This window comes from Dermacentor albipictus, chromosome 8 (genome assembly GCF_038994185.2).
Source record: "Dermacentor albipictus isolate Rhodes 1998 colony chromosome 8, USDA_Dalb.pri_finalv2, whole genome shotgun sequence".
Classification (NCBI taxonomy): domain Eukaryota; kingdom Metazoa; phylum Arthropoda; class Arachnida; order Ixodida; family Ixodidae; genus Dermacentor; species Dermacentor albipictus.
The window spans coordinates 43185427-43212360 of record NC_091828.1 but is presented as its reverse complement, the minus strand read 5'-3'; the positions used below and the strand labels follow the sequence as shown (position 1 = coordinate 43212360).

Here is a 26934-nt window from a genome sequence, read left to right as displayed (position 1 = left end):
GGCATATTTCATGTCAATGTTGTCAAGTAAGCCGTTGCAAGCAGTGCCTGTCCTGTGTATGACCTTCCTTTTGTGCCGTGTCTCGTTTGCGTGCACGCCTTAAAAATATTTTTTTAATATGCACCAACTAGGCCCACAGAAAGTTCTTCTAAGCCATATTACTTGAAACATCATGAAAACATCTTTCCTGCCACGAACTTGTTCAGCTGTCATCCCACAATTTTGTTCTATAAATTACATGCTAACATCACTCACACTAATTAAATGGTTTGAAGTTTCCTGCTGTAATTCCAATTTTGAGTTGCCAAAAGTTCTCCCTAATCACGGAAAACAGACATTAAAAACTGACAACTTCATTCATGCCAGTAAAAATGTGGAATGGTTTGCCATATTCACTAAAATCTTAATCACCATTTGTGCACCCGAACTCAAGCACAAGCATTATTACCTGTATAACTAAATGTTATTTACTTGTTATTTACTTTCTTATATTTGTATCTGTAATGCTACTTTTCTTTTTTGTATGTAATTATAGCAAAGTATTCTGACTTCACACCTGTTGTACTTTCGTTACAATGTACTATGTTGCATGATACAGTTTGTTCTTTTTCATTTTTTGCTTATAATGTTCTTTGTAGTTTCCTGAATTTTTCATGTTTTGCCATTTTTATTATTAACAGAGGGTACCCCTGAAGTTTTAACCTTCATCTGCTTATTATCTGCAATTCATTCATTGTCCTTTGAAAGGCTAATAAACTGAATAACAACAAATGACAGACAGTAAAACAAAGTACTAAACAATAGAGAATCTGCCCAGACTGCACAGCATAAACTGCAAGGGCATAGCGTACAAACATATTGACATTCCACCCTCAACAAAATGCACAGTCAAACCTCCATATAACGGACATGGATACAACTAAGTTCATGTAAAATGTTTCTTGCCAATATCAGTGTGTTGGAAATATATGCTTGTAACAATTGTGGGATATAATACACATAGTTTTGCGACAAATCAGACTTCGTTATAACGAGGTTCAACCGTAGTTGGCAATAAAACCCGCAATGGCACACCCAGCAGCAGTTTGGCACAGACACTGAGCAACGATTGGCGAGTTGTTAGGCAAGATGGGCACGCACCGTGTTGTCGCCAACGTAGCAGGAGGTGGCCCCCAGGTGGATGATTGGTGCCGCCTTGGGGCACTGCTTGGCAAAGACGTGCACGTGGGCCATCACGTCGTGGCGCGTCAGGCGTTCTTCTTCAGATGCCGCTGCAAAGTCAATCTCATCCACGTGGTCCTGCATCTCCTTGATCTGCTCGTCAGTGATGGGGAGCCCCAGGGACTGTGCGCGAGCAAGAGAGTGCAACGTGACTGAACAGCTGATTGATTTATTGATTGATCGATCAACCAAATCATCAGCTTTAGCATCCTAAAGGAAGACAGACATAACAACTAGCAACTTCTGACTAATTGCCTGCACAGGTGTTCTTTAGCATGCACACCCGCACTCAAGCAAGAGAGCGCAATGTGGCTGAACCAGGCACAGGCCATTGGTTGACTAATGCAACACAGCCACTCTATGGAACGGCTCCAGATTATTTTGGAATGTGTTGAGTACAACTAACAGCCACGAAAGGACACGCTAGGCAAGGACAATGGAGTGCAAACTACCAACTGCTTATTGTCACTGAAACGTTGCCCATATATGAGCTGCAATCACGAAAGCGTGTGCAGATGCTGAAGTTAGAAAGTCCAAAACAAAAACAAAAAAACAAACAAACAAAGAGAAGCTGGGAAGATGGAATGAACACAGTGACAAAACAGCCAGTATCTCGCACGATTAGCTCTCACCAGGTCTTTTTCTTCGTCAAACAAGCACCTAATACTAAGTATGCGAGCTTTTTTTTTTTTTTTTCGTTCCATCTTTATTGGAATGTGGCCACTACGAGGTGTGGAATCGAACTTGAGACGTCATGCTCTGCAGTAGGATGCCATGTCGGCTGTGCCACCACAGCGAGCCATCGTGCTAATTCACCTTCTGGAAATTCCACATAAGGTCGAGACACTCTATAACAAAGTTGCTCTTGACACTAAATACCTTCATCACATCCAACATTCCTTATAAGCATGCATATCTGTTACGCACTGATATTGATGAGGAATACTTCATCGTACCTGATAACTCATGATATTGAGGTTCAACTCTACATACGACCTCCAGTGAGACCCATGAAACATAAGACCTTTCATCTTGCTAGGATCTTGCTGCTTTCATCTTGCAAGGCGTGAAGAATTCTGCCCATTCACGTTGTTCCTAGTATGTACTTTTTTTTTTGCCTTCAGCTTCAGTGAGGTTAGCAAAATGAAATAGATTGGGGTCACACAAGGGCACAGGCTGTCAAAGAAGCCTATGAATGCTAGCATGACGTGCACGACAACAGCTGTGCCTGCATTTTAGGCAAGGCACTTGCCATAAGTACCACAACATCTTGCTACTCTTAAGTACCAAACGCAACTGGCAACAGCACACACTGGCACACAACACAGTAGCTTGACTCTGAAGTAGTAGCGGTGTGCAAATGTTAGGATGTTTCAAATAATGAAGCATTTATACAAAAAATAAGAAGCATTCAACTTCCCAAGCAGAGATACAATAATTTATAAATATTTATCAAAAATGTAAAGGTTGGTCCAGCTTCACAGCAACAATACTGGGCGCTTGCAAGACAATCCTGAAAAGTAAACACACTAAAGCGATTTGTACGCGACACCTTGAACGGCCTGGTGCCAGCTCAAACTTACTGAAAGACTGCCATGAGCAAGAAGAATGCGGGCATTTGAGGGGCTAAATTTTTTGTTAGTCCCAACCATAGCAAGTGACAGAACACAGGGTCTCTTTGAAGGTCCCCTGGACAATGCTGAGCTGCTTTTTTTTTTCTCTCTTAATGCATGCAAACTCTGAATGCTTAGAGTTTTTCCAACTGAATTTCCCAATTTTACATTCCACCTAACCGGAATTCTGAGGCTACAAAGAAATGTGTTTCTATGCTAGTAGGTGTGGAATATAGGACATATGCAGCCTCGTCTGCATAGCAAAGCGGTCTTTAAGGAAATAAAACTGAATTAACTGAACTGTGTTTCAGTGATCCCTAACAGTGGGGAAAACATGCATTTGTGTTCTCTGTGCTAAAGATGCAAGGTGGTAAGGCATTAGTGCATATTCATAATAATAATAAAAAGATTCTGTTGTTTTGCATGTCAAAACCACAATATGATTACAAGTCATGCCATAGCGGAGAGGGTTGGGGGTCTTCGGATTAATTCTGACAACACAGTTCTTTAGCGTGCACCCAATGCACGGTACATGGGCATTTTTGCATTTTGGGCACATTTAAATGTGGCTAGGATTTGATGTTGCATTCTCGGGCTTAGCAGCACAACCATGGCCAGTCATATGCAGAATTATATAACATTGTTTGTAGACACTGGTAATGATGCTGTAGATGAAGTAACATCAGTTAGATTTCTCACTCTAATTTCTATGCCTCTGTCCTATGCTCTTGCACATGCCAAAGTCAGCAATGTTTACCACATCGTAAGGTGCACTTCAACACACGTTCACTTTAGAAAAGAAACAATTAGCAAAATTTCAATGTACAAAAGCGAGTTTTATAAGAAAATTTTTTTATTTACATTCAATTTGGCAAAAACGTTTGATGAAGCCTCTAGGATTAGTACCCATATACCCCTACGACCTAACTTGTACGTAACACGTATCAATGTTTGTGCTACTTTGCATGAAATGGAGCTATCCTCTTAAGACACAAATTATGATGGACTGTTGTGAGACGTCTCAAAGTTACACAATCTTATGCTATGGCAATGCAGACTCTGTCAGAAGAAATTTAACATTGGAGAATGATCATTTATAGATTTTCTAATGAGCCGTTGTCATTACAGAACAGCTCAATGTCAATTAAGCATTAAGCCAGACATGTTTCATTTTCATAAAGGGAACTGTGTCACTAGCTCAAAGCACATGCACAAGTTAATTATCATTTGCAGGCATTATTAGAAAGAATACGCTTTTCCCACCATTGCTGAAGGAGCATGAAGAGTTAAATTTCATTCCATTCATTACCACTGAAGGGCTTAGAGGCACTACATAACTTCTCGCCAAGCACGCTACTGCCCTTGTAAAGTCGTCCTGTGCAGCAATAGATGTTCGCTCTTGGGTGAAACAGCCACATGATTTCAGTGAAGCAGGGAATTTGGAAAATATGTTCACGCAAACATGAATGACAAGGGCATACAGAGGTACTGAGTATGCCCAGTGCCTGTGCATGTCCTGATCACCACCAATGTTTGCATGAAAGTGTTTTTTTGCATGTGAGCTGCTGCACCAATGTGATCGTGGATCACAAATTCTCCCATCAGTACCTATTAAGCCACATTAGGCGAACAGAGGGTTCGGTTTACCCACAACTAAATTTCTGTGGTTTCCTTTTTTTTCCTTGGCCTCACTGCTGTACGTAGCTGACAAAAATAATTCAAGCAGCTTAGTTGCGACAAGAAAAATGGAGTACAGAGGCATGTTTCAGTTAAGCTTTATGAAGAGAGCATTTAATCCAATGTGACATAGGCAGTTTGGTTGCGAATAATAGTGATCTATGTTGAATGAAAAACTTTATTGCCACAAAGAAGGTATACCGGCGAAGGTGGAGCTCTCAGTCCAGGGCCCCAGTGGCCTTTGCCATCTTGCTAGCTCTGTCGATCAGCTTGAGCTGTTCTTCAGGCTTCGAGCAGGATAGCGCAGCCTCCCACTGCTCCGGTGTTGGTGTTTTGTGTAATGGCGCTACCTTTGGCTTTTGGCAGGCCCATGTAACGTGGTAAAGCGTTGCGTGTTCACCGCATAGCGGGCATTTATTGTCGTATGTTGACGGATAGATTTTGCTGAGCAGACTCAGATTGGGGTATGTATTAGTCTGCAGTTGTCTCCAGGCAACCGACTGCTCTCTACTAAGGTCTTTGTGGGGAGGGGGGTAGATCCTCCTTAGGGCTCTTTGGTTTTCTAAAATTGCTCCATAGCGTCTGGTGACTGTGTCCGGTTCCCCGTCGTGGTGCGCCCCCCGGTTGGCGTATGCTCGGGCGTTGGTGTCTGCACGCTGGTTCCCTGTCACAGTCTCATGACCTGGTGTCCACGTAATGAAGCATCTCGAAAAGGTTATTTTTCTCGTCTTGAGTATGCGGATGGCCGCAGTGGATATGCGTCCACTGCTGTACCTTCTGCACGCTTCTTGCGAGTCCGTAAGTATTGTTGTAGTGGCCTCTTCGCCCTTGTGGGTGATGGCGAGTGCGATTGCCACTTCCTCAGCCTCCAGGATGTTGTTGCCTTTGATCGAAGCGCAATTGATTTCTCTAAGCTGGTGATCAACAACGCTGACTACCGCCCCGGAGTGCTCATTGTATGTGGCCGCGTCGACGTATAACACGTCTTTTCTCGCCGAGAAATATCTGTTGTGTGCTTCTGATCTTGCCTTTCTTCTGGCCTTGTGTAAGTTAGGGTGCATGTTTCTCGGTATCGGGCTAACCTCAATGATCTCTCGAATCTCTTTAGGTATGCTTTCCGTGCTGTTAATTTCTCTGCAAGCATCTCTCATACTCAGTATCTTCAGCGTGTTCCTGCCCGTTGGGGTCAGCATGAGTCTCATTTTCTGCGCGAGAAGGTGAGCTTCGATGTGTTCTTGCACTGTATTGTTTATGCCCAACTGAAGGAATTTCTCCGTCGAGGTGTTGACCGGTAGTCCGAGAGCGCATTTGTAAGCTTTCCTAAGGATTGCCTCTAATTGTTCTTTTTCCTGCTCGAGCGGTGTTTGGTAGGGGACACTGTATACAATCCTACTGACCACGAGGGCCTGTATTAGCCTACATGTGTCCTCTTCTTTCATACCTCGCCGTCTGTTTGAGATTCTTGCGATCATCCTCGTGATCTGAGCTGTAGTGTTTGCCAGCTGTCTGATTGTGTGGTCCACACGACAGTTGCTTTGTACCCACATGCCAAGGATCTTAACTTGGGATACCTCCGGAATCTTCCTCCCCCCTATGAAGATGTCTATGGAGTTTTGCAGATTGTAACCTCTTCTGTAGACTCTGAGCACCTCGGATTTCTCAGGGGAGCAGACAAGCCCGCAGTGTTCAGTGTATGCATGGACTGTATCTGCTGCGCTCTGCAGAAGGTCTTGTTTTTCTCCTAAGGATCCCTTGGTCACCCAGATGGTGACGTCGTCGGCGTATATGGCATGCCTGAGCCCTTCAATTTTTTCGAGCTTCCGTGCTAACCCGATCATAACAATGTTAAAAAGCGTAGGGGATATCACAGAGCCTTGCGGTGTTCCCTTTTTGGGCATGTTGAAGGTGTCAGTCCTGATGCCTCCTATACCAATGGTGGCGGTTCTGTCACTGAGGAAAGCTCTGACGTAGTTGTGTATTCTCTGCCCGCAACCAATGTTGCTGAGACCCTCCAGCACAGCCCTATGACTTACATTGTCGAAGGCCTCCTTAAGATCGAGTGCAAGCAAGATATGTTCTCCGTATTTCGGGATGGTAGTAAGTACCTCCTCCTTAATCTGCAGGAGGATGTCTTGCATTGAGAGGCATTTTCTGAATCCAAACATAGTGTGTGGCATGAGCTCGTTGTCCTCCAGGTGGGTCTCCAACCTCTGAAGCACAATTCTCTCGTATACTTTTCCCAAGCAGGACGTTAGCGAAATGGGTCGCAGGTTTTCCAGGCAGGGAGTCTTTCCGGACTTCGGAATCATAACTATTTCCGCATGTCTCCAGTCGTCCGGGATAGTCCCCTGTTCCCAGTGTTTATTTATTAATTCTGTAAATCGTTTGATGGAGTTTTCGTCCAGGTTCCTTATCATGGCGTTGGTGATGCCATCCTTGCCTGGCGTGGTGTTCTTTGTGGCAGACATCACAGCGTGTCTTACTTCTTCTATGGTAATGGATTCATCTAGAGCGGGATTTGCTTCGCCCGTGTATGCCAAGCTGCAGTCGACGTCCGTTGTATCCCCAATGTAGCGCTGCTTGATGTTCTTGAACATTTCCCGGTCTGTGCCTTGGAATCGTTGCGCGATCAGTTGGGTCGTTTTACGATTTTCGGACTTGGTCATGGTTGGGTCTATAAGACTCCTTAGCAAGGCCCATGTCTTTTTCCAGCCCAGGGTCCCCTGTAGTTCATTGCATTTTTGGTCCCAGTTGCGCCCTGCGAGTTCTGTCGCATACTCTTCGGCTTGTCTGGTGACCTCAACGATTTTTAGTCTGAGTTTTCTGTTGTGCTTCTGCCGCCTCCATCTTCTTAGTAGCCCCCGTCGGGCGTCCCATAGGTGTAAAAGGTGCTTATCCACCTCGGGTGTGTTGGTGGTGAGGGCGACCTCTCAGGTTAGCCTTTTGCAGTCTGCCTTGATTCCTGCGACCCAGCTCGTAATGTCGGTGATCTCAGTGTCTTCGGACTCCGCCCTAGTTTTTCTATAGGCTACCCAGTCGGTGAGCCTAGCCTGGCCAAGTCTTTTCCTGATCGGGAGGGTTTCTATCTATGTTGAACATTCTGAGTACGGTCAAAGTGCAAATTATGTGGAAATCGGCATAGCTTGGTGAAAGTAGTTGAAAGTGCCCATGCGACAAGGCAAGTATTAAAAGACATATAAGGGTATCAAAAGAGCATAATTCATGCTCTATAGGTGTTTACGCATCGCAAATGTAAAACAAGTGCACTGATTTATATTTGTCTTTTTAGGAATGCGATGATGTCAAGACAGGTTTGAGTTTCCCCATATTATTTAACTTTCTGCTGAAACTGCTAAGCTTTCACGTTTGCAACCATTTCAAACATCTGTACACCCCGACGTAAGTGCTTTATATGTTCGCTAACTGCACATTACCACAAATTAATATGTCGTGCTAGAAAAAGAATGCTCCTCGACTCTTCTCGCGATGAAAAAATACTGCTCTGCGCACAATCTTATCGGTCTGTCTAGACAAGCAGCAGAAAACTGTCTGCTCCAAACGAGTTCGTCTGCTACGGGAATACGCCGGTCACTGCACATTAATTAGCGCTGGTTACCACACAGCTACAGCACCTTGTTCTATGCTTGTACTAAAATGTTCTGCAGTTATACCTTTTCGGCTGTAGCCAGGTAGATCCATAACTTCCTCCAGGTCGAGAACTTCTTTTGGTCGCTCCACAAAAAAGACATCTCGGCGCTTGCATAGCGCGATGACAGCGGAGTCTGGTACTTCGTGTGTGAGCTCATGACGGCCGCTATACGTTACAAATACGTGAACCGAACTTTTGGGAAGACCAGATGAAGCTTAGCGGTAAGCGGCGGCAAAAAAATACAGCGATCGCTCTTCTTCGCCTCAACCTCACGAAGTGACCTTCCACGGCCGCGAACGCCTTCGTCTTCCTCCTCTCCGCTCGGGCCTATCTTATCGCCCCAACGTCATCGCGAGTGTTCCGACGGGTCTGACGACTCTCTGATATATTGGCGGCGGCGTCCGCTGTGGCAGCGCGGAGGCGCTGGGTGTGGTAACTTCGTGCGACTATTGCGGCCCCGGCTATCTGGAGCTGTAAATATAATTTCAAAGAACCACGCGAGCCCGCTATGCGGGATTTACGGACGGTACACGAGTATGCCGGCAGCGTGACAAGACTGTTAACAGAGCGCCGTGCGTAAATTTAAATGAGAAACAGCTGCGCTTAACAGCTGGCTGGACGTATCACAGGAGGGTGCACATGAGCCGCAGGAGTGAGTGGACCACTGGTGATCAGTCGCAACGCTTCCAGACCTGAGAACAACTGCCGCAACCACTATGCAAACGTACATTTAAATAAATTGGTATTTTTATCAGTTAATAAGAGCTATCAAAAGGTACACCGGTATCTCGCATCCTGCTGCGTACTTTTTTTTAGTATTTTATTTTACTGTACATTCTGTGATTGTACTTTATGATGCGCACTTAAAAGCAAACAATGTTACCAACTAAACAACTAATTACGAAACCTGTTCGGGTAATAACGCTTCAAACGAAATAAAAAAATTGGCTTTATGATGAAGTGTGACGGCGACTTGCTTCGCAAAATCTGCCGCCAGAGCGACGCGCGTGTTCTCCTCGGGAGTCTTTCAACATGGCGGAGCCAGCAGAGCTCTGTTAGTTTCGAAGTGGGAGGTGCAGCTCCCGTTGGAATTCGCCGTGGGCACCAATCTCGTGGCGTCCGGTCAACCGTCGCTGCAGGCCGACATGACGCTGACAGAAGGCTCGTGAGTCCTGTCTTCGCATCATAACCGACTCCTCACAAATGCGGCATTCTTTGCTTGACCGTGGCTGAACACGGGAGTGCCCGTTCATGGATTGTCGCATCACGGCTCTCGCGCGAACGAGCCGGCCTTCCTTTTCCTAGACGGTCTCGACTTTGACGCATCGCGCAGAAGAGGCCGCGGATGAAATAAATAAAGATAAATCGGACTTCGATCAAACGTGCGCGTGATACGACTGTCCCTGCGTGAACGCGACATCTACGTCATCGCCGTCTCGCAAGGCTTGTATGTACTACATGTCACCGTAGAGCAGGCGTCGAGCTAACGCCGCGGTTTTCGCTGCCGACAGCGTGTTCGGGAGTGTCGTCGCAGCGACCTTGTTGCGCCAGAAATGTCGTGAGTGAAAACTGACACCTCTCGGAACAGACGGTCTGTCCGGTCGGTACTGGCACCCCTGTGGGTACTGCGACGAGTTTTTTTTTAAAGCTACCCTAGTTTTTCACGCTGGGGCTACGCGACGGCTGCGCACGGTATTTTTGCTTGTTTACTGCGCTAACTTCGGGGTGAGCCGTTCGGAGGACGTCGGCGTGCCCCGAGCTGCAGCGTTTCGCTGCTGTGTCGTCTTGTCGGCTGTTCAGAACGATATTAAATGGCGGCAGCCCATTGTAGATACCTTGTCATCATAGACGCGCAGAAAATGAGTGATCGCAGTTCTTTCGCCTGTGTTAGCGCACGTCGCGAAGTTAGCTGCAGACGTTGATCGAAGACGGCCTACGCTTTCACCGTTTACAGCTAGTAAAATTATTGGTAGTGACTACAGTGACGGGGCCCGGCACTTTAAGATCTGTACTACAGTGACGGGGCCCGGTACTTTAACATAATCGTGCACTACAGTGACGGGGCCCGGCACTTTAACATCTGTACTACAGTGACGGGGCCCGGCACTTTAACATACACACTACAGTGACGGGGCCCGTCTCCTTAACCACAGACGGGACCGGCACTTTACGTCGACACTGTAGCGACGTCAATGGCCGCACTTCTTTCAAACATTCTATGCAAACAACTTCGAGCACTTCACGGCAGGCAGTGAACTTTATTAAGGTCCTGAGGAGCGACTCCGAAACCCCCTTATGAGGGAGGGGGCCGCCGCGAGCCGTTCCGACGTTGGGACGGGCAGGCCGTGCCTGACCGCCTCCTCCCACTCTTCATCCGTGGTGAGATGACCGTGGTCCCGTAACGAGGGACACCGCCAGAGCATGTGTTCTAAAGTGCAGAATGGATCTCCGCAATCCGGACACCTGCCCCGCACGGACGCGGCATTAGGTTGCCCCTGTGATCCACCACGGCCGCCGCGAACCGGTCGGACGAACCGTATTGGGCGACGTCGACGAACGCGACCGATCGTGGTTCGTCGGCGACGGATCCGAGAAGTGCGGCCCGGGCCCGGCGTGTGCCTACATTGCGTTGCGGGTGCACGTTGCGCGGGAACGGCGAGACCGTGACGGCCTCCCGCGACCACGCGTCGAGCACGCACTGCCTTTCCCTGACGGGTTAAAGTCCAGCGGACTAACTTCTGTGACCCAACCTCATCGAAAGTGTTGTGGACCCCCAGCTGCATGAGCTTCTCGGTGCTGGCGCCTATGGGGATGCCAAGCACTTTACGGACCGCGGTATTTTATTCCAGTACTGTCCACAACACCACGTGAATTTCACGATGTCAGCAACTTCCGTGCAGTAATCGAATACATGATTGCACACATACGGATCGAACGACCGCAATGGGTACTTGTCCACGAATGTACAATCTTTTGCGTATGCACTGTAACACGTATGATGATTATAATAAAGAAAGTTCACTCTAATGGAAGGGGAACGGTAAAAACACATTTAAAAAGTCACGGCCCATGTTCCTGCTTGTGAGCACCTGACAATCAATATTCTACTGAATTAAGAAAAAGAAGCAGCGGGTAATTGCTCGCTTAGAAGACCGATAAACATGCAGTTCGATGAAATTTTAGAAATAATGATATTGAAGCTTCCAAGACTTTAGAATAAAAGAAAATTAAGACTGAATCATCGCGACGGAACATCACAAGTCGCTGTAGGCGTCGAAGACCCCTGGCTATAACGAAATTATTTTTGAACAGCTCCGATAGTGTCCATGCAACAATGGTAGCTTGCGTACTGTCAAATGCTCATATGCTGCGGCATAAAGCTCACGGCACGGTGCGAAAACGTGCTCGGAGCGAAAGCGAAACATTGCGCGAGGACATGCATGTAGACGCGAAGTCTGTCACCGCGAACCCGTGCGATCGCTGCATTGCAGCTTCATTCTGTTATGCTACATTTATTTACACAGACAGCCATCCCACTATAAGAACATATTTCACATAGTTTTCTCAGCGATTGCTTACGTTTCACGCAAACCGGTTCGGTGGAATCGATTGCGGCGACCGCTCGCAGTCCCAGCTTACTGTACGTAGTAGGCAAAGAGATAGCGTTTGTAAACCATTATGTGCTTTCTGTTTGTCCAACATGATTATTTTAAAGGTAAAATACTGCCATTTCGAGAGTACTTGCAAAATTGTTCAGGAGGGCTGCCGCGTAGTATGTTTATTTAACCTTTATTTAACGCCGACGCATATGAGGCGCTTCCGACAGATGGCGACTCCGTAAGTCGACCTCGCCCCCAATACCGACATAGTGACGGCCCCGTCGGTGTAGTGTTGTTGTTAAAGCGACGGGCCCCGTCACCGTAGTGAGGATGTTAAAGTACCGGGCCCCGTCACTGTAGTGCAGATGTTAAAGTGACGGGCCCCGTCACTGTAGTCACTACCAAAATTATTTGGTCGCTGTTCCGCGGCAGGTGCGATGTGATCTGCTAGACTGCGTTTTACGGAAATTTATGCACCTATTTGTTCACCGTGGTTGTAAATATCGCCGCAGCCTCGAATTTGCGCCTAATATATGACTTCCATTGTTGCATTTCAGATAGCTCGCGAGACAGAAGAAACCTTGAACTGCACTGATAAAATGGTCATGAGTTTCTTTCTTTTTTTTTGCCATTCACTAGTGTTTGGACGCTGTCTTGTGAGGGCTGGAAGCTAAAGCTTGAAACAAACCACTGATGTGACTGACACCAGCAGCTTGTCGTCTGCATATGAGTTAGTGGGGGTTTTGTGCACGTCTTTATGAAAGTTCGCGGATTTGTGGGCGAGATCTGTATAAATAGAGAACTTTAGATAAGGGTACACACGTGACTTATTACAGTTCCATTTTGTGTATGCAAGCTACTTTTGTCCCAGTAGGACCTAAGCATAGTGTGGGCTATTGTGTATGTAAGCATAGCTGCTTGTCCTGTAACCTAAATCTGATGTCTACTGCTGACGCAACTTGCAGATAGAGGTTGAAAAGCTTCTGTTAAATAAGCCTCGACGATTCTGTCAGCGGAATACATAATGACAGCATCAAACTACAATGTGCTACAATCAAAAGCATTGGACACCTTTGGCCACACAGTTCTTGCCCAGCATGCAAATGGAAGACAAATAGACAACATATGAGACAAACTGCCTAACTCCTGACATGGCTGTATTTCAGTATAGTGCATTGGCAGAGATTTTCCTCTGCCAGTTTTTGCCATACCAGTAGCTCAAGGAAGAGAGTACCTGGTGGGGCTGTCTTATTGCACTAGAAGTTTGAGGTATGAAGTTTTGCAAGTTGGCTAATTGGAAGGTCACTGGTTTGATTTCCAGGTGCATGCCATTTCCAGGTGCATGCCATTTCATTGGGGACAGACTTCAGTGACTATTGTGTGCTTAGGTTTTCATGCACATTAAATAGGGTTTCCATGGTTCCCCCTCCCCCCCCCCCAAAAAAAAGAACTGCACCAACAGGGGAAGTGGGGGAGGGGAGTATTTTGGGAAAAGTACTAGATGCTAACACATGCTAAAATATAAGTAACATGAAAAAGAATGTATTGATATGCCACACATAACCTTTATCTGTCTGAACTTTACCGAAAAGTGTTCTACAAAAAACAATGGCACACTTTTAAACTGTTTGGGCTGTTGCTATTGCAAATTTATTTGGCAGCCACATTAGTATCCTACGAAGAACCAAGGAATACGTAGAAATGTAATGACAACAATATGTTTAAGGGAACTTTGAGGAATTGTGTATGACACTAAAACCATAAAACCAGCAAATTAATGCTACAGTCACAGCGTGTCTGTCAGAACTTGCTTATCTGCTGATTTCTCACTGTACAGATGTGCAGCAATGCATATTTTGCACTGTTGGCTGAGCATGTACACGAGCGCAAGAGGGAGCTTTAAATGAGGAGAACACAAGAATCCAAACTGCACTTGAGTCTTGCTGCCGCCCGTGTTACTCACACGGGGAAGGCACCGGCGATCACTGATCCAAAGATGTCTTGGCAGTACGCAGTCTCTGACCTTTTCCTTGATGATTTCTCGTCTTACAGCCGCAAGCGCCCCCGCCCATGCGACGACGAGAGCTGCGAGTTCATGCCAATTTCAAAGAAGATTAACAACCTCAGGATAAGGTAGGCGTCTGCCATCCGTGCTTTTTCATATCATGCGTAAATACATGTGTTGTAGCACAAATGTCATTAAAGGATGCCCAAGTGGTCTGCATTTAAATCTGAAAACATGGTTTACCTAAAATGCTATGTTCATCATTACCTTTGTTGCTAGCTTCTGTTTTGTGTTTAACAGCGACTGAAAAAATTTATGAAATGCAACTGCTGAAAAAAAAATAATAACCCATCATTTTTGTATCTCCCAATACATTTATGTTGATGCTTTGCCGTGCAAAATTTGGCTGCAGGTCTACAGTAGGGGTGTGCGAATAGTCATTTTTGAGGCGGAATTGAATATGAATAGTGCCAGAAATGAATCAAATATTGAATAATTTTCAGATAAACATCTGTTATCAGAGTTAATATAAAACAATGTTGAAATCCTCATGTTCCTAAAGTGAGCAAGTTTCTGTCATTATGTAGTGCATTATGAAGCATTGTTTATTAAAAGCACAAATAGAGCACAAGGAGCAAACAAGTAGTTTCCATGCATAGAGAGTGCGAGTGATCCATGTATAGCCTGTAAAGTATGGCTACCTAAGCTACGTAGCCTGCTCCACTACACAAGTTCTCATGTTTTGTCTCTACTGTGCTGGCGAGGGTGAAAACTTACAGTACTTTTGCTCCAGTTTTATGTTTAACTGAGCATACTTGATGTTTTAAAATATTAGAAAAATAATTGCATTTAAGAATAGCGTCCAATTCAAAAATCGAATTCAGTAGGACACTATTCGATTTGGAATTCAAAAGTTCTGAATATTTGCGCACCCTTAGCTTATTTTTCCAATCATTAACAGAACCAGTAAACAAATTTAAACTGAATATTTTTTTTAGAACTATATTTGTAAATTTTACTTTGAGGTTGAGAAAAAAAAAACAGACCTTAATTTTTTTGTATTATGAATTGAAAGCCAGTGACACGCCAGTGTGATGTCACAAATTTTAAAATAGTTTTTCATACTTGGGCTGTGAAAATTCTCATACAGCTGGGATATTGTGAAATTTGAAGGGTCAGATTTGATGCCTGCGGTTAGAATGGTGTTCCACATCTTCTGCCATGGCCACAATTAGCATTGGCTAACATTCCCAGGTTCAGATCCTAGCACACATGCTCAAGCTAACTTGGAGAATCCATGGGAGAACAGCTGTCAGAGTAACTCGGTAATGGAGCACTGCACGTGTGATGCCCAAGATGTGGGATCAGCTCCCGCCATTGGCAGGTTGCTCTTTCAAGGCAAAAGCCTGAAGTGGCTCATACGCCCGATGGTCTGGAAAACATGGCTTGCGGTACAGAAAGTCCTGTGAGCTCGCCTCACGCCGACATACACTCTTGCCACTGCTCGTGTGTTTGTGTTGTCCCCTTCCCCAGCTGGCTACGATGCCGCTCGTCACGAAAAAAAAAAAAGGCATAGTTAACATAGAGTTAATTCAGGCACTCAGATCCACCACCGTTAGTGTAAGTAGGGTGAAGTTAATTAAGGTAGCATCAATTAAGGCACTCGAACCCACAACCTTTGGTGGGAGAAAACAAGTAATAAGAAGTGACAGCTCATTCAAATGAGGATGTTAAGTTGTTTAATTAATGTTTCTTTTAATGTTTTTTATTAGTCTTTCTTTTTAATTAATGTATGCTACAGTGACTGTAAATTCTTTTTTTTTTTACTTGTTACAGTTTTAGTTTGTCTGTAAACTGAACATTTGTGAATTACCAGGTTACCAGAGCCGTGGATGGCAGTGGCAAAGCTGGTAGTGACACCTGGTGCTGTTTTGTCCAATTGCAATCTTTTTAAATTTTGTTGTTGTTTTGTCTAAAGAATATAATAAAAGTACTGCACTTTAACAGTTAGGTTACTACCAGCGCTTTACACCAGCATTGAAGTAGAATATTGAAGTCACTGCAGTGTTCTGCTTGCTCTCTGCTTAGACACCATCATCACCAGATGTCGCTACCAGCGTTGTTGCTGCGGTACACCTCAGCAGGAACTTCCTTCGTACTCTCAAAACGTTCAGAAATTTACAGACAAATTAAAGCTTATTTCTGCATTTCAGTTATAGTCACAACAGAACAGCTAATTTCTCCTGTGCTTTACTTGGTTTCCTAATCTGTCAGCTTTGTGTGGTTTTAACTCGTGCCCCTCGACTGGTTCCCTTTAGCATTCAGAAGTCCGCTGTAGCATTTGGGGCGTCTGTGGTGTGGTGTATCCATAAATGGATACATTGAAGGAACATTCAAGTGGGAAAACAAAGTTACCTTAGCCTGGTTTACTATCCTCTCAAAACTTTGTCAGCTTCTCATTGAAAAAAATTTATCAATGGAGTTTTGTAAAACTATGTCAACAGCGTCAAGAAAAGTTCACACCATCTATTGTGGCTTGTTTTTCTAGGGTCAACTCCCACGACACTGTAGACGAAGACGTAAGTGATTTATATTTTTAATCTTACTACATTTACCTTCATATTTATTTTAATAAATGAATTTGGTCCTTTTCTAGACCTTTTGACTGTAAAGACCTGTTCTTTTATTCACAGTGTTTCAGTCTGCAAGGGCTTTAAGGGTTCCTTGTGTCACTTGCACTCTGCAAGTGACAAGAAGCTGTTGTTGCAGGTTGGAAGCAGCTGTGCCGAGACCTTATTCTGTGCAATGTAGTTGAAGTACAACTTCTGGTTTAGCATCAACTTTTGCTGTTTTCAATTTGACTTGAATTGATGCAAAGGGCACAGGCTCACACGTGTTTCCTCAAGTGGGTGTGATTGTTGTAATCTACACAACGCCTGTAACTGGAGTGTGCCCAGAGATTTGGTGCTTTTTTCACTAATCGCACTGGCAAACGCCTCGCTTGACAGTTGAACTCTCTGTGAGCAAACTTGTACCCTGAAGACAAGCAACACTCAAAGCACTACCGTAATGGTGGGCACGATGGTTGGACATTGAAAATTCTACACACAAAGGATGCATCCACTTATTATTCATGAATCACTGTGCATTTGAGAATATTCGCTCGAGCTTGCTTACATTCTAGACTGTTGGAATGCGGTAAGTGTGTCTCGCACTGAGTGACAAATAGATTGCAGTGAACGTCAGGGAGAAAATGTCTACAGTCAAATGCAAAACAGTGTATTTGTGGTAATATTGTTATATATAAATTCATTGATAAAACATGATCCCTCTCGCTAAGGCATGCAGTTTTGGCAAATGTGAGCAGTATTACCGGTGTGTTGTTTAACTTTAAATGGAAGCATGAAAACATCTGCGCTCAGTGTACCATGGTTTCAGTCATACTGATGCGCTTTCTTTGTTTACTTGTTATACTCCGCAAGAGTGACTAAAAGTGCTTGCATGCAGGAGAGATTTCATTTCAAGAAAACTTTACTTGCACAGCTGCGGCCATGTTTAGGCCAAGCCACATTAAAAAAAAGCCAATCCTTTCATGTTATGGCATTCCTAGGGAGTCCATGTTTCTTTTAAAAGAAACTTACATGGATTGTGGTGCCAGGTATTGCTCTTGCTCTATCTGGTAAATTGTGAGGAACTCTCTGGCTAAATAGGCCTGGACCTCGAAACAGATATGTCACAAAGGTGATACCAGCAGAAGTAGAGTTGATGTGAGAATTTTTTTTAGCTAAGGCAAGTGAATAGTACCGTATTTGCATGAATGTGATGCGCACCTTTTTTCCACAGAAATACGTCTGAAAGTAGCCTGCGCATTACAATCAAATACAAAACCAAAACCGCGTTTGCAGTATTGGCAACAGTCTACCTCAGCGCCATGATGACACTCCGTAAAACACGCTCTATGATGGCGGCAGAGCATGTTTTCCTGGAGGTTGCTGTGGGTTCGTTTCGTGTTGGCCACAGTCACTGCCAGAGATGCAATCACTGCCGCAAGATTTTTCCTCAGCTTGGCACCGGAGGCGTCGGCGTATTCGGTGACCAGCGTTTCTGGTGCTGTGCGAAGCTTGCTGTCTGCGCAGAGTGCCTGCAACGCTCTCGGCCACACATTACGAAGTCCGATGCTGAGTTTGCTAAAATCTCGTGAAAACGATGGTAGTACAGTGAAAGCTCGTTAATTCGAACTTCAATAATTCGAATTTATGGATAATTCGAACTGTACGATTTGGTCCGGCCAAGCTCCACAGAAGTCTATGTATAAAAAAGTTCGTTAATTCGAACGCGAGAAGGTTCCCTCACGGATAATTCGAACTACGCTCGCCTGGCACACGGCCAGAGAAACGCGCCTACTGCCTACACACAAGGCTGTATTGCCTCCGAAACGGAGAGAACGGCGAGAGAAGGCAAAATCTGAAAAAAATCTAACCGACGCGGGGTCAGCCAGAAGGCAGCGGCGGCTGCCGCCTCTCCGTTCTATGTAACCTCCGAAACTTCTAGCCCGTTGCGAATCTCGGAGGCTTTGCAAATCTTGTACAGCTGCTAATGTTGTGCGGAGATGGCACGGCAAGCGCCAAAACACAGCGAATCAAGTACGTCGCAGCTGCGCTTGCAATCAAGAACCAACGAATCAGGGCCTTCGCCGCCTTCACATGTTCAGCGTCTTTGTCTCGGCAGTCTTCATCAGCTGTGCACCTCTGTTTTCAGCTTAGGAGGTATCGGCCGTCGCGATTCATTGTGTTCGTTTCGGTGGACATCGGTGGTGTGGCACAGTCGGACCCAGAGCTTCGACTTGATCACTTTCTGACATGCCCTACTGCTTCCAAATTGCAGTGTACTGTTGCTCTCCTTCACTTTCGTTAGTTCGAACTTTCGTTAATTCGAACTGAAGTGGCTTCCCCTTGCGGTTCGAATTAACGAGCTTTTACTGTATCTCTAAAAGTGATCACTAGATAATTGATATCTGTAGCTAATGAATGCAAATGGCAATGACGACGCACGACTTTCAGTGTGAAACGTTATTAAAGAAATGTTTGCCTTTGAATGTGGGGACATACTATATTTTTCTCTTCTGGATTGGGTACAGATTACATTGTTGTGCATGTTGCATTCGGGTGCACTTTTATTTGCTTACTTTAAGCACGCACAAATTGGGTGTGTGTTAGATTTTGGGTTGTGTTAGAATTGTGCAAATACTGTAGCTTAATAGTATTTCCGCAGCCTGGTGTTCAGATTTCTAGCCTGTACTACACTGACAAACAACTTCCCTAGGCAACTACGGGAAAGCTGTGGAGGCAGTGCACACACAAGTAAAAGTACCCCTAAAAAAAAAGTCCCATATTCGCTTCGACATTAGTTTTGGAGAAGAGATACTATAAACATCTCATTTACAGCAGCAAAATATGGCGAAATGCACCAATAGGTTTTAAATGTGACTTATTTTTCTGCTTTTTTTCTTCTCCATTTCGATGATTGCAAAACTCTCGCATGTGGAGGCTATGCTGATTCAGTATCTCTTGCAAGAAAGGAAAGGAGCTGTTGAACGCTGCCGAAGTACTTTGCACAGTAGCACAAGGGCAGAAGCTCTGCCCCACTAGCTTTTCCTCCACTGCCACAGTAAGTTGTCCGCGAGTATAGCCTATGCGAATATTGTATGGTTTTACTGGCTACGGTGACACATTGCTGCAAAATTTGCTGTTTCCTCAGATCCTGCAGGCTGTAAACTTTTGGTGTAACTGTATCTTTACATTTTTGTAGCCGAGCAGTCTTCCGAAGTATTGAATACTTGGAAATGGAAAAGGGAGCAAAGCCTAGGCAGCTACTCGTGGGATAATGACAGCTTGCAGTGAAGCCAGTTGTTGCCTCAATCCTGTCCACCCGTCAGAGCATGTGCAGCTGTGAGAGGCATGCAGTGCTTGTAGCGCACTGGTGTCTACTCAGTGGAGTCACGTTTGTCGAGTGTGCCTCAGGCACAGCTGCCCTAGAGGGATACAGTCTCGTTTATCTGCTCAATCGTAGAAGGTCATCCAGACATTTTACTTTTCATGGTGTGGGATATCTCCATCCACATTGCTGTTCTTTTAGCTTTTAGACATCGTCATTTCAAAGCCCCGCAGCTGACTTGTGCTTTCTTTTGATGCATCCTTTTTGCTTTGTTGGGATGAAGTGATAATGCCTACAGTTCACTGTTTCAAAATCGTGGGCCTACTATGGCCTATGGAAGTTATACAGTAAATGCAAAAGTTGGAAAGTAAGCAGATTCTTTTTCTTAGTGCTAGTGAGCATACCTGGCAAAAACTGCGAATGTTTTAACGTGGTGCTCGTGTGTGTAGCAACCACACCAACCTGTGAAGTTAGCATCGTCGTCCATCACTTGTTACAAAGAAATGGGCATTGACTGAATACATGGTGGTGTTGAAGGAGTACAATGTAGAAAACATTCAGATTGTCTGTGTGATACACAAGAGTTATGTTGCAGGGCCGCTTGAGCTACAGATTTACAAGAGCAATGTTGAATGTCAATTAGAGTTGTCTGCCTCTTGATGCATACTTGAGTAGACTGCCTTAGTGGACTGCCCATCTGAATAATCGACCATCGAGAACTGCTTTCCTGGAGGTTAGTAATCTGCATCTACCTAGCCATGATAGTCTATGGCACCTAAAGAACTAGGCGAAAGCTAAAAGTGTCAGAAGCTTTCCACATCACTCAACTAGAGGGCTTGAGTGGGGAGAATCTCGGCAACATAGAGCTTCAGTATCTAAGTGTGTTGTATATATGCCAGCGCAGTAGTATACGAGGCAGGATCAGAGTTTCGAGACTGCCCCTGTTTTGAAGAAAGTAATTTGTGTATTCAACACTGTCACCTTCAAAATCGTCCTCTTGCACAGTAATGTAGCACTCCCTGCGTTCCCCCAATTTGCGAATATGTCCTGGAAGCCTCTTTTCTGGAACAAGTCCAACACGCGTCTGCGATTGAGCTTGGCAGTTGCATCAAATTGGCTACCTTTGAGCTGGGTCTCTAATTTTGCGAGGAGAGTGGAATAAGCGCAAGTGAATCTTTACGAATGACTCGTCCTTCACGTCGTGGATCATCACTAGGGACGAAACTTAGGTGTACGTGCACAACCCTGAGAGGAAGCAAGAGTCGTCACAGTGGACAAGCCCAACGTCCTGACATCTGAGGCCGCCAGGCACAGGCCATTGCCGAAAACGTTGTAGGAGCACCAGATTAGGTGCTGCTTTTCCCCTTCCCTGTCAACAGACATGCTTTCGTCATGCATGATCTAAGAAAAGGCTAGATCTGTCTGCAGCTTGACGGAAAGCGCATGCTCATTGTGTCTTTTGGCATTCACGGTATTGTGCATCAGAAATTCGTCCAGGAATGGCCAGACTATGAACAGTGAGTTTTACTGCCAAGATTTAGGGCGTCTGAGGGAGGCCATCTGGAGAAAATAGCCCGATCTAGGACGCACGAGGAGCTGGATGCCACACCACGACAATGCATTCTATCACAGATAACTCCACGCACTTGAGTTTCTCACTGGAATTGACATGGTTTCTACCCGACTCATCAGACTTGGCTCCTGCTTATTTCACTCGCTTCCCAAGATTAAGCACCTAAGTCAGAAGTTGCCGGCTTGGCATGATTGCTTAAATCAAGCTCAAATTACACAAGGGTGCTCAACTCATTTCGGAAAAGAGACTTCCAGGACATATTCGCCAAGTGGCAGAAATGCTGGGAGCACTGTTGTGCTGTGCAAGGGCGCTACATTGATGGTGACAGCATTTGAATGCACATAAGTAAACGCCAAAGGACGCCATAAGGACGCCAAAGACTTCAAAAATTATAGACCGATCAGCTTACTGTCCGTTGCCTACAAAGTATTTACTAAGGTAATCGCAAATACAATCAGAAACACCTTAGACTTCTGTCAACCAAAAGACCAGGCAGGATTCTGTAAAGGCTACTCAACAATAGGCCATATTCACACTATCAATCAGGTGATAGAGAAATGTGCGGAATATAACCAACCATTATATATAGCTTTCATTGATTACGCGAAACCATTTGATTCAGTCAAAACCTCAGCAGTCATGGAGGCATTACGTAATCAGGATGTACAAGAGCCGTATGTAAAAATACTGAAAGATATCTATAGCGGCTCCACAGCCACCGTAGTCCTCCATAGAGAAAGCAACAAAATCCCTATAAAGAAAGGTGTCAGACAGGGAGATATAATCTCCCCAATGCTATTCACAGCATGTTTACAGGAGGTATTCAGAGATCTGGATTGGGAAGAATTGGGATAAGAGTTCATGGAGAATACCTTAGTAATTTGCGATTCGATGATGATATTGCCTTGTTTAGTAACTCAGGGGACCAATTGCAATACATGCTGACTGACCTGGAAAGGCAAAGCAGAAGGGTGGGTCTAAAAATTAATCTGCAGAAAACTAAAGTAATGCTTAACAGTCTCGGAAGAGAACAGCAGTTTACAATAGGTAGTGAGGCACTGGAAGTGGTAAGGGAATACATCTACTCAGGACAGGTAGTGACCGCGGATCCGGATCATGAGACGGAAATAATCAGAAGAATAAGATTGGGCTGGGGTGCGTTTGGCAGGCATTCTCAGATCATGAGCAGCAGGTTGTCATTATCCCTCAAGAGAAAAGTTTATATTAGCTGTGTCTTACCAGTACTCACGTACAGGGCAGAAACCTGGAGGCTTACGAAAAGGGTTCTACTTAAATTGAGGACGATGCAACAAGCTATGGAAAGAAGAATCATGGGTGTAACGTTAAGGCATAAGAAAAGAGCAGATTAGGTGAGGGAACAAACGCGAGTTAATGACATCTTAGTTGAAATCAAGAAAAAGAAATGGGCATGGGCAGGGCATGTAATGAGGAGGGAAAATAACCGATGGTCATTAAGGGTTACGGATTGGATGCCAAGGGCAGGGAATCGTAGCAGGGGGCGGTAGAAAGTTAGGTGGGCGGACGAGATAAAGAAGTTTGCAGGGACAACGTGGCCACAATTAGTACATGACTGGGGTAGTTGGAGAAGTATGGCAGAGGCCTTTGCCCTGCAGTGGGCGTAACCAGGCGGATGATGATGATGATGAAGTAAACTGCTTGCTTCAAAACAGTATAAGGAGAGTTTTTGTAACCACCATGTATTTACAAAAAGTCAGTAAAGTTCACCACCCATATGTTGTGTGCTTGTGATGACATGCAGTGGCCTTTCTCACTTGCAGCAGGGTATTGTCATGAGGGTGTCTAATGATAGCAGTACCCCTCTCCCTTTTTTTTTTCCTTTTCTGGCTCTTTATAAAAGTGCATCTGCAGGTGTTTGGTTGGTATCCTTTGCGTTCACACATCAGCACCTTTGTGTGTGTATCTCAGCAACACAGTCTGTACCGTAAAAACATTCCTGGCCCAGTGAAGAAGCTGTTCACAGTTAGTGTAAATTAAATCAACTGCTCAGGTGCATTGTTTCTATATACAGAATAATCATAAATTCATCTCGTTCATCACAGTCTTAATACAAAGTGTCTTCAGAACACTCAGTGTTCCAATAAGGTGCTGAGCTATCACTGTGACTGCCACAAATTTACATTAGAGTTTTATGGATGCTCCTTTGAAGTTATGCTGGCATGTCCGCCACCTTCCTGTTTGTTTCCACTCAGCATCACCCTTCTTTATGTGTGTTCCATTGGTGTGCCAGAGATAGGGCTGCAGCACTGCTCTTTTGCAAAACCTAGTGTGTGCTTGGGTTTTAGGATGGCCAGCTCGGAATAAACAGAGCTGCCTGCCTCAAAGGGATCTTGTTACTCTCGGCCATGAAGAAGAATTTCTGAGGAGGGAACTGAGATGAGGCTAGCCAAGACAAATGTTTTCAGAAGACTACAATGGGTGTTGAACGTTGAACACAGCAGTGCCTTCACATTGTTCAACCTCGCAGCATTATTTCACTATACATGGCGGCGGCATCCTCCAAGAAGTGAAGGCAATGAACCGCCGATCACAGTGAAGGAGATCAAAATGCATGTTTACAGGGAATATGCAATACTAGATGCCAAGCTTTCTAGCCTTTTGGATTGCTTCGGCTTAACCTACACATGTATCACAACCTATGCATGTATATGCATAGTTTGCATCACGTTGACAGAGACCTTGGGAGTGCAAGTTTAATGACTCTAATGAAAATAATTTTTCTTTAGGGTGCTTTCTTTGCCTCTTCCTTCGACTTTTCCACTGCTGCTGCTGATGATGATGTCTTGCCAAATAGCTCAGGCACAGGATAGCACTTCCATTTTTACTACCCCCGCAACTGTGTTGGCTCGTCATTATTCTGGCATTCCTTTGTCATGCCATCGTCATACAGTTGTCACGCTGTAGTGATCTTTCCATCCTCGTCATTCTATTGTAGTCATCCAGGGTCGTCATCAAGCAGCCATCGCCATACAGTCGCAGTCATGCCATTGTGGTCATTCCATCGTGGCCATTCTGAGATAGACACCAGTGTTGTCTGCCATTATACTCTCATTGTCATCGTCCTTCCAGTGTCATGTTGTTGCCATACAGTCGTCATCCTTCCAACATCATTGCCCACTTCCGTCATGCCGTCATCACTACAGCATCCTCATGCCATTGTTATCATGTCATCATCATTCCAAAGTCATAATTCATTCTTCATCATTACGGCGTTGCGATACATTCATCATCATGCTGCTGTTGCCGTTCCATTGTCGTCATTCTGTCATATTCATTTGGGTGTCATGCATTGTCGTCGTGCTGTCACAGTCATTTTGTCATTGTAATACAGTTGTCATTCCATTGTTGTTATACCGTAGTCCTGTGCGGGATCTGCATGTTCGAGCTCCACAATTTAAGTTCGCATTGTGCGAGGCATTTCATGGTGAAGATGTGTCCAACTTGGTTGTGTGCTCTACGTTTGAAAATGGCTGCTAAACAAGAGCAGCGTTCTTCACAAACACCAGCCACAGCTTTGCTTAAACCAAGTCCCATAGTGTGCAGGATCCCCAGATTTTTTTTTTTAGTCATTGTTTTATGGTTTTATATTTTCAGAAATGCAAACGCAACCATGACTACCTGTTAATGGCACTGCGAGCGCATGAAGCATGTGTTTGAATATGCAAACCTATTACGCTTATACAAACGCATGAAGCATGTGTTTGAAAATGCAAACCTGTTACGCTTTTCTGCTTAGGTATCATAATCAGAAACTGTCTACTCTGCCATCTTGTAACTCTCGGCACCTGCTCGCCTCTCTTTGACAGACAAGCTCTTCCGGCGGGTCTTGCCCCGACCATGCCCCACTGGCGCACCTGGTTTCCAATGGCGGTGACAACAACCCACACTACGGCGCCATCAACCGGCTTCTCTTTGAAGCTCACATGCAGAGGCAGCAACGAATGCTCGGTGCCTCCCATCAGCGACTTCCGGAGCACTGTCCCGGTCCGAGTCAGCTGTGACCGCTCCCGCACCCTTACTGAATGGCCTTGCATGCTTGGTGTTTGGCTGCGATAGCAGCTGTTGTTTTACCGTGACAAAACTGTGCTCTTCAGAAGGATGCCAGCAGAGACGTGTCCTAGTGAGACGCAGGCACTCTTTCACGTCTGTACGCCAGCCATCTCTGCACGTCCCTGCAGTGTCAGAACCGCACCATTTTGTGTGGTTTTTGCCATGGCTACAACAGAAGCAGTCGGGCCGTCTGCCTCATTCCAAGGGCGTTGCACCCACAGGACGTAGCCCTTCTGCGACTGCCTTGCGACTCTCAGGTGTCATTTGTTTTTCTCTGGTCACTGCTGCAAGGAAATTCAAGCTGTGTGGTACACCCACCTCGTCACATTGCTTATGTTCATTAAGGAAACATTGAGGAACAGTGCTAATAAGGCTGCTTACACATTATGGTGTTATGTCTGCCTGCACAGTGACTTCATTTGCATTAAACTGGTTGTAGAGAAAGTTTGGCAGGACTGCAGCGTGATGCCGACGCTAGCACCCGTTGACCAGGGTTGTGACAAATTGACCTGTTCTTGCCGCAAAGCCACCCACCATCATTTGACTTCAGCGAGTGAACTGCATTATGGCAATTTGTAGGACTTTCTACGTGACTTGGTTTTGCTCTCTGTCAGACGACTTGTCGCGTTGTCGAGAGTAGGATCGCCCGCAAGGAAATGTCGGCTCATCGTCTTCGAACAGTGTGTACAGCCGGGCATTTGAGAAACATTGTGAAATGCGCCGTGGCTACAAAGCTTGCCAAGAGAACTTGTGTGTGGAGAATGTGTGCCAGAGTCGTTGCATCTGTAATGTAGTGGCGCTGGGTTTGGTGGGGCCATTGGACAGTTGTGTCGGGATTGCAAATACTTCCTTTTATTACAGAATGAGTGTGCAGCCAGTGTCATTATTAGCCAGTGACAGGGTACTACCACGAAGCACAAATAAAAATTTGTTTTGGCCATTCAACCCTGAGTGTAATGCAAGACTTTGATGTGGCACTGTAACGCTATACCTGCCTCTTACAAGGCAACTTCTTCATCAGAAGGCAGCGTTCCTGCTAAGCCCTCTACTTTTGGTTACATTGTGTATTGTGGCCTGCGCTAAAATTGTCAGATTTGCATTTGATCCGAAGGCCCAGATTTAGCCTTACGTCACCGTCTGCCTAGAACAATTAGGAGCACTTCCTTTTAGCATTTTGAGGGCCTTTTATTCTTAGTGAACCTGGTTTCAATTGAGTGGCACGTGGCCTGTGCTTGCAACAATCTTGTTTTTACGACTCTTCGTTCCTGTGTAGCGTCCTACATACAATTAAATTATCTTCTGCAGTGGTGGGTGCATGTTGCAAACGTGTATATTTCTGTGATAGAAGTGCTTAGCAGCATTTCTTGTGGTGATGCTGTCATTAATGAAATCCTTTGTTACATAGGTATAGAGGCACATTGTTCCATTTAACCAAATGAGTTTGGGCTGCAAGGTGGAAGGACCTTCAAGAAATGCAAATTTGTTTCGTTCCGAATTATCCGCGAGTGCTGTAAAAGAAACCAGAACTTATTCTTTGGAGAGCCAATTGATTAGCTGAAGTTATAGTTAGACAT

The 26934-nt window shown here is 45.1% G+C and overlaps 2 protein-coding genes across 2 annotated transcripts in view; one reads left to right on the top strand and one right to left on the bottom strand.

The window, feature by feature from the left end:
* Window positions 1-8742, bottom strand: part of Adsl (adenylosuccinate lyase) — a 32973-nt gene extending 24231 nt beyond the window's left edge. Inside the window, exons 1-2 of the mRNA XM_065425587.2 lie at window positions 8183-8742; window positions 1141-1344 (exon numbers count right to left, since the gene is read on the bottom strand). Coding sequence (XP_065281659.2) covers window positions 1141-1344; window positions 8183-8317 — 339 coding nt within the window. The 5' untranslated portion in view covers window positions 8318-8742. The remainder of the gene's footprint in view (window positions 1-1140; window positions 1345-8182) is intronic.
* Window positions 8743-8861: 119 nt separating this feature from the next.
* Window positions 8862-26667, top strand: LOC135897024 (uncharacterized). Its single transcript, XM_065425588.2, has 5 exons — window positions 8862-8884; window positions 9158-9325; window positions 13812-13892; window positions 16313-16343; window positions 25117-26667. The coding sequence occupies exons 1-5, from the start codon at window positions 8877-8879 to the stop codon at window positions 25309-25311; spliced, it is 483 nt and encodes a 160-aa protein (XP_065281660.2). The 5' UTR covers window positions 8862-8876; the 3' UTR covers window positions 25312-26667.
* The last annotated feature ends 267 nt before the right edge of the window (window positions 26668-26934 follow it).

What these genes read in the sequence shown, in the direction of transcription:
- LOC135897024 (XM_065425588.2), top strand. An exon ending in ATGACGCTGACAGAAGGCTC is followed by an intron (nt 9,326 to 13,811) that starts GTGAGTCCTGTC and finishes CTCGTCTTACAG; the next exon opens with CCGCAAGCGCCCCCGCCCAT. An exon ending in ATTAACAACCTCAGGATAAG is followed by an intron (nt 13,893 to 16,312) that starts GTAGGCGTCTGC and finishes TTGTTTTTCTAG; the next exon opens with GGTCAACTCCCACGACACTG.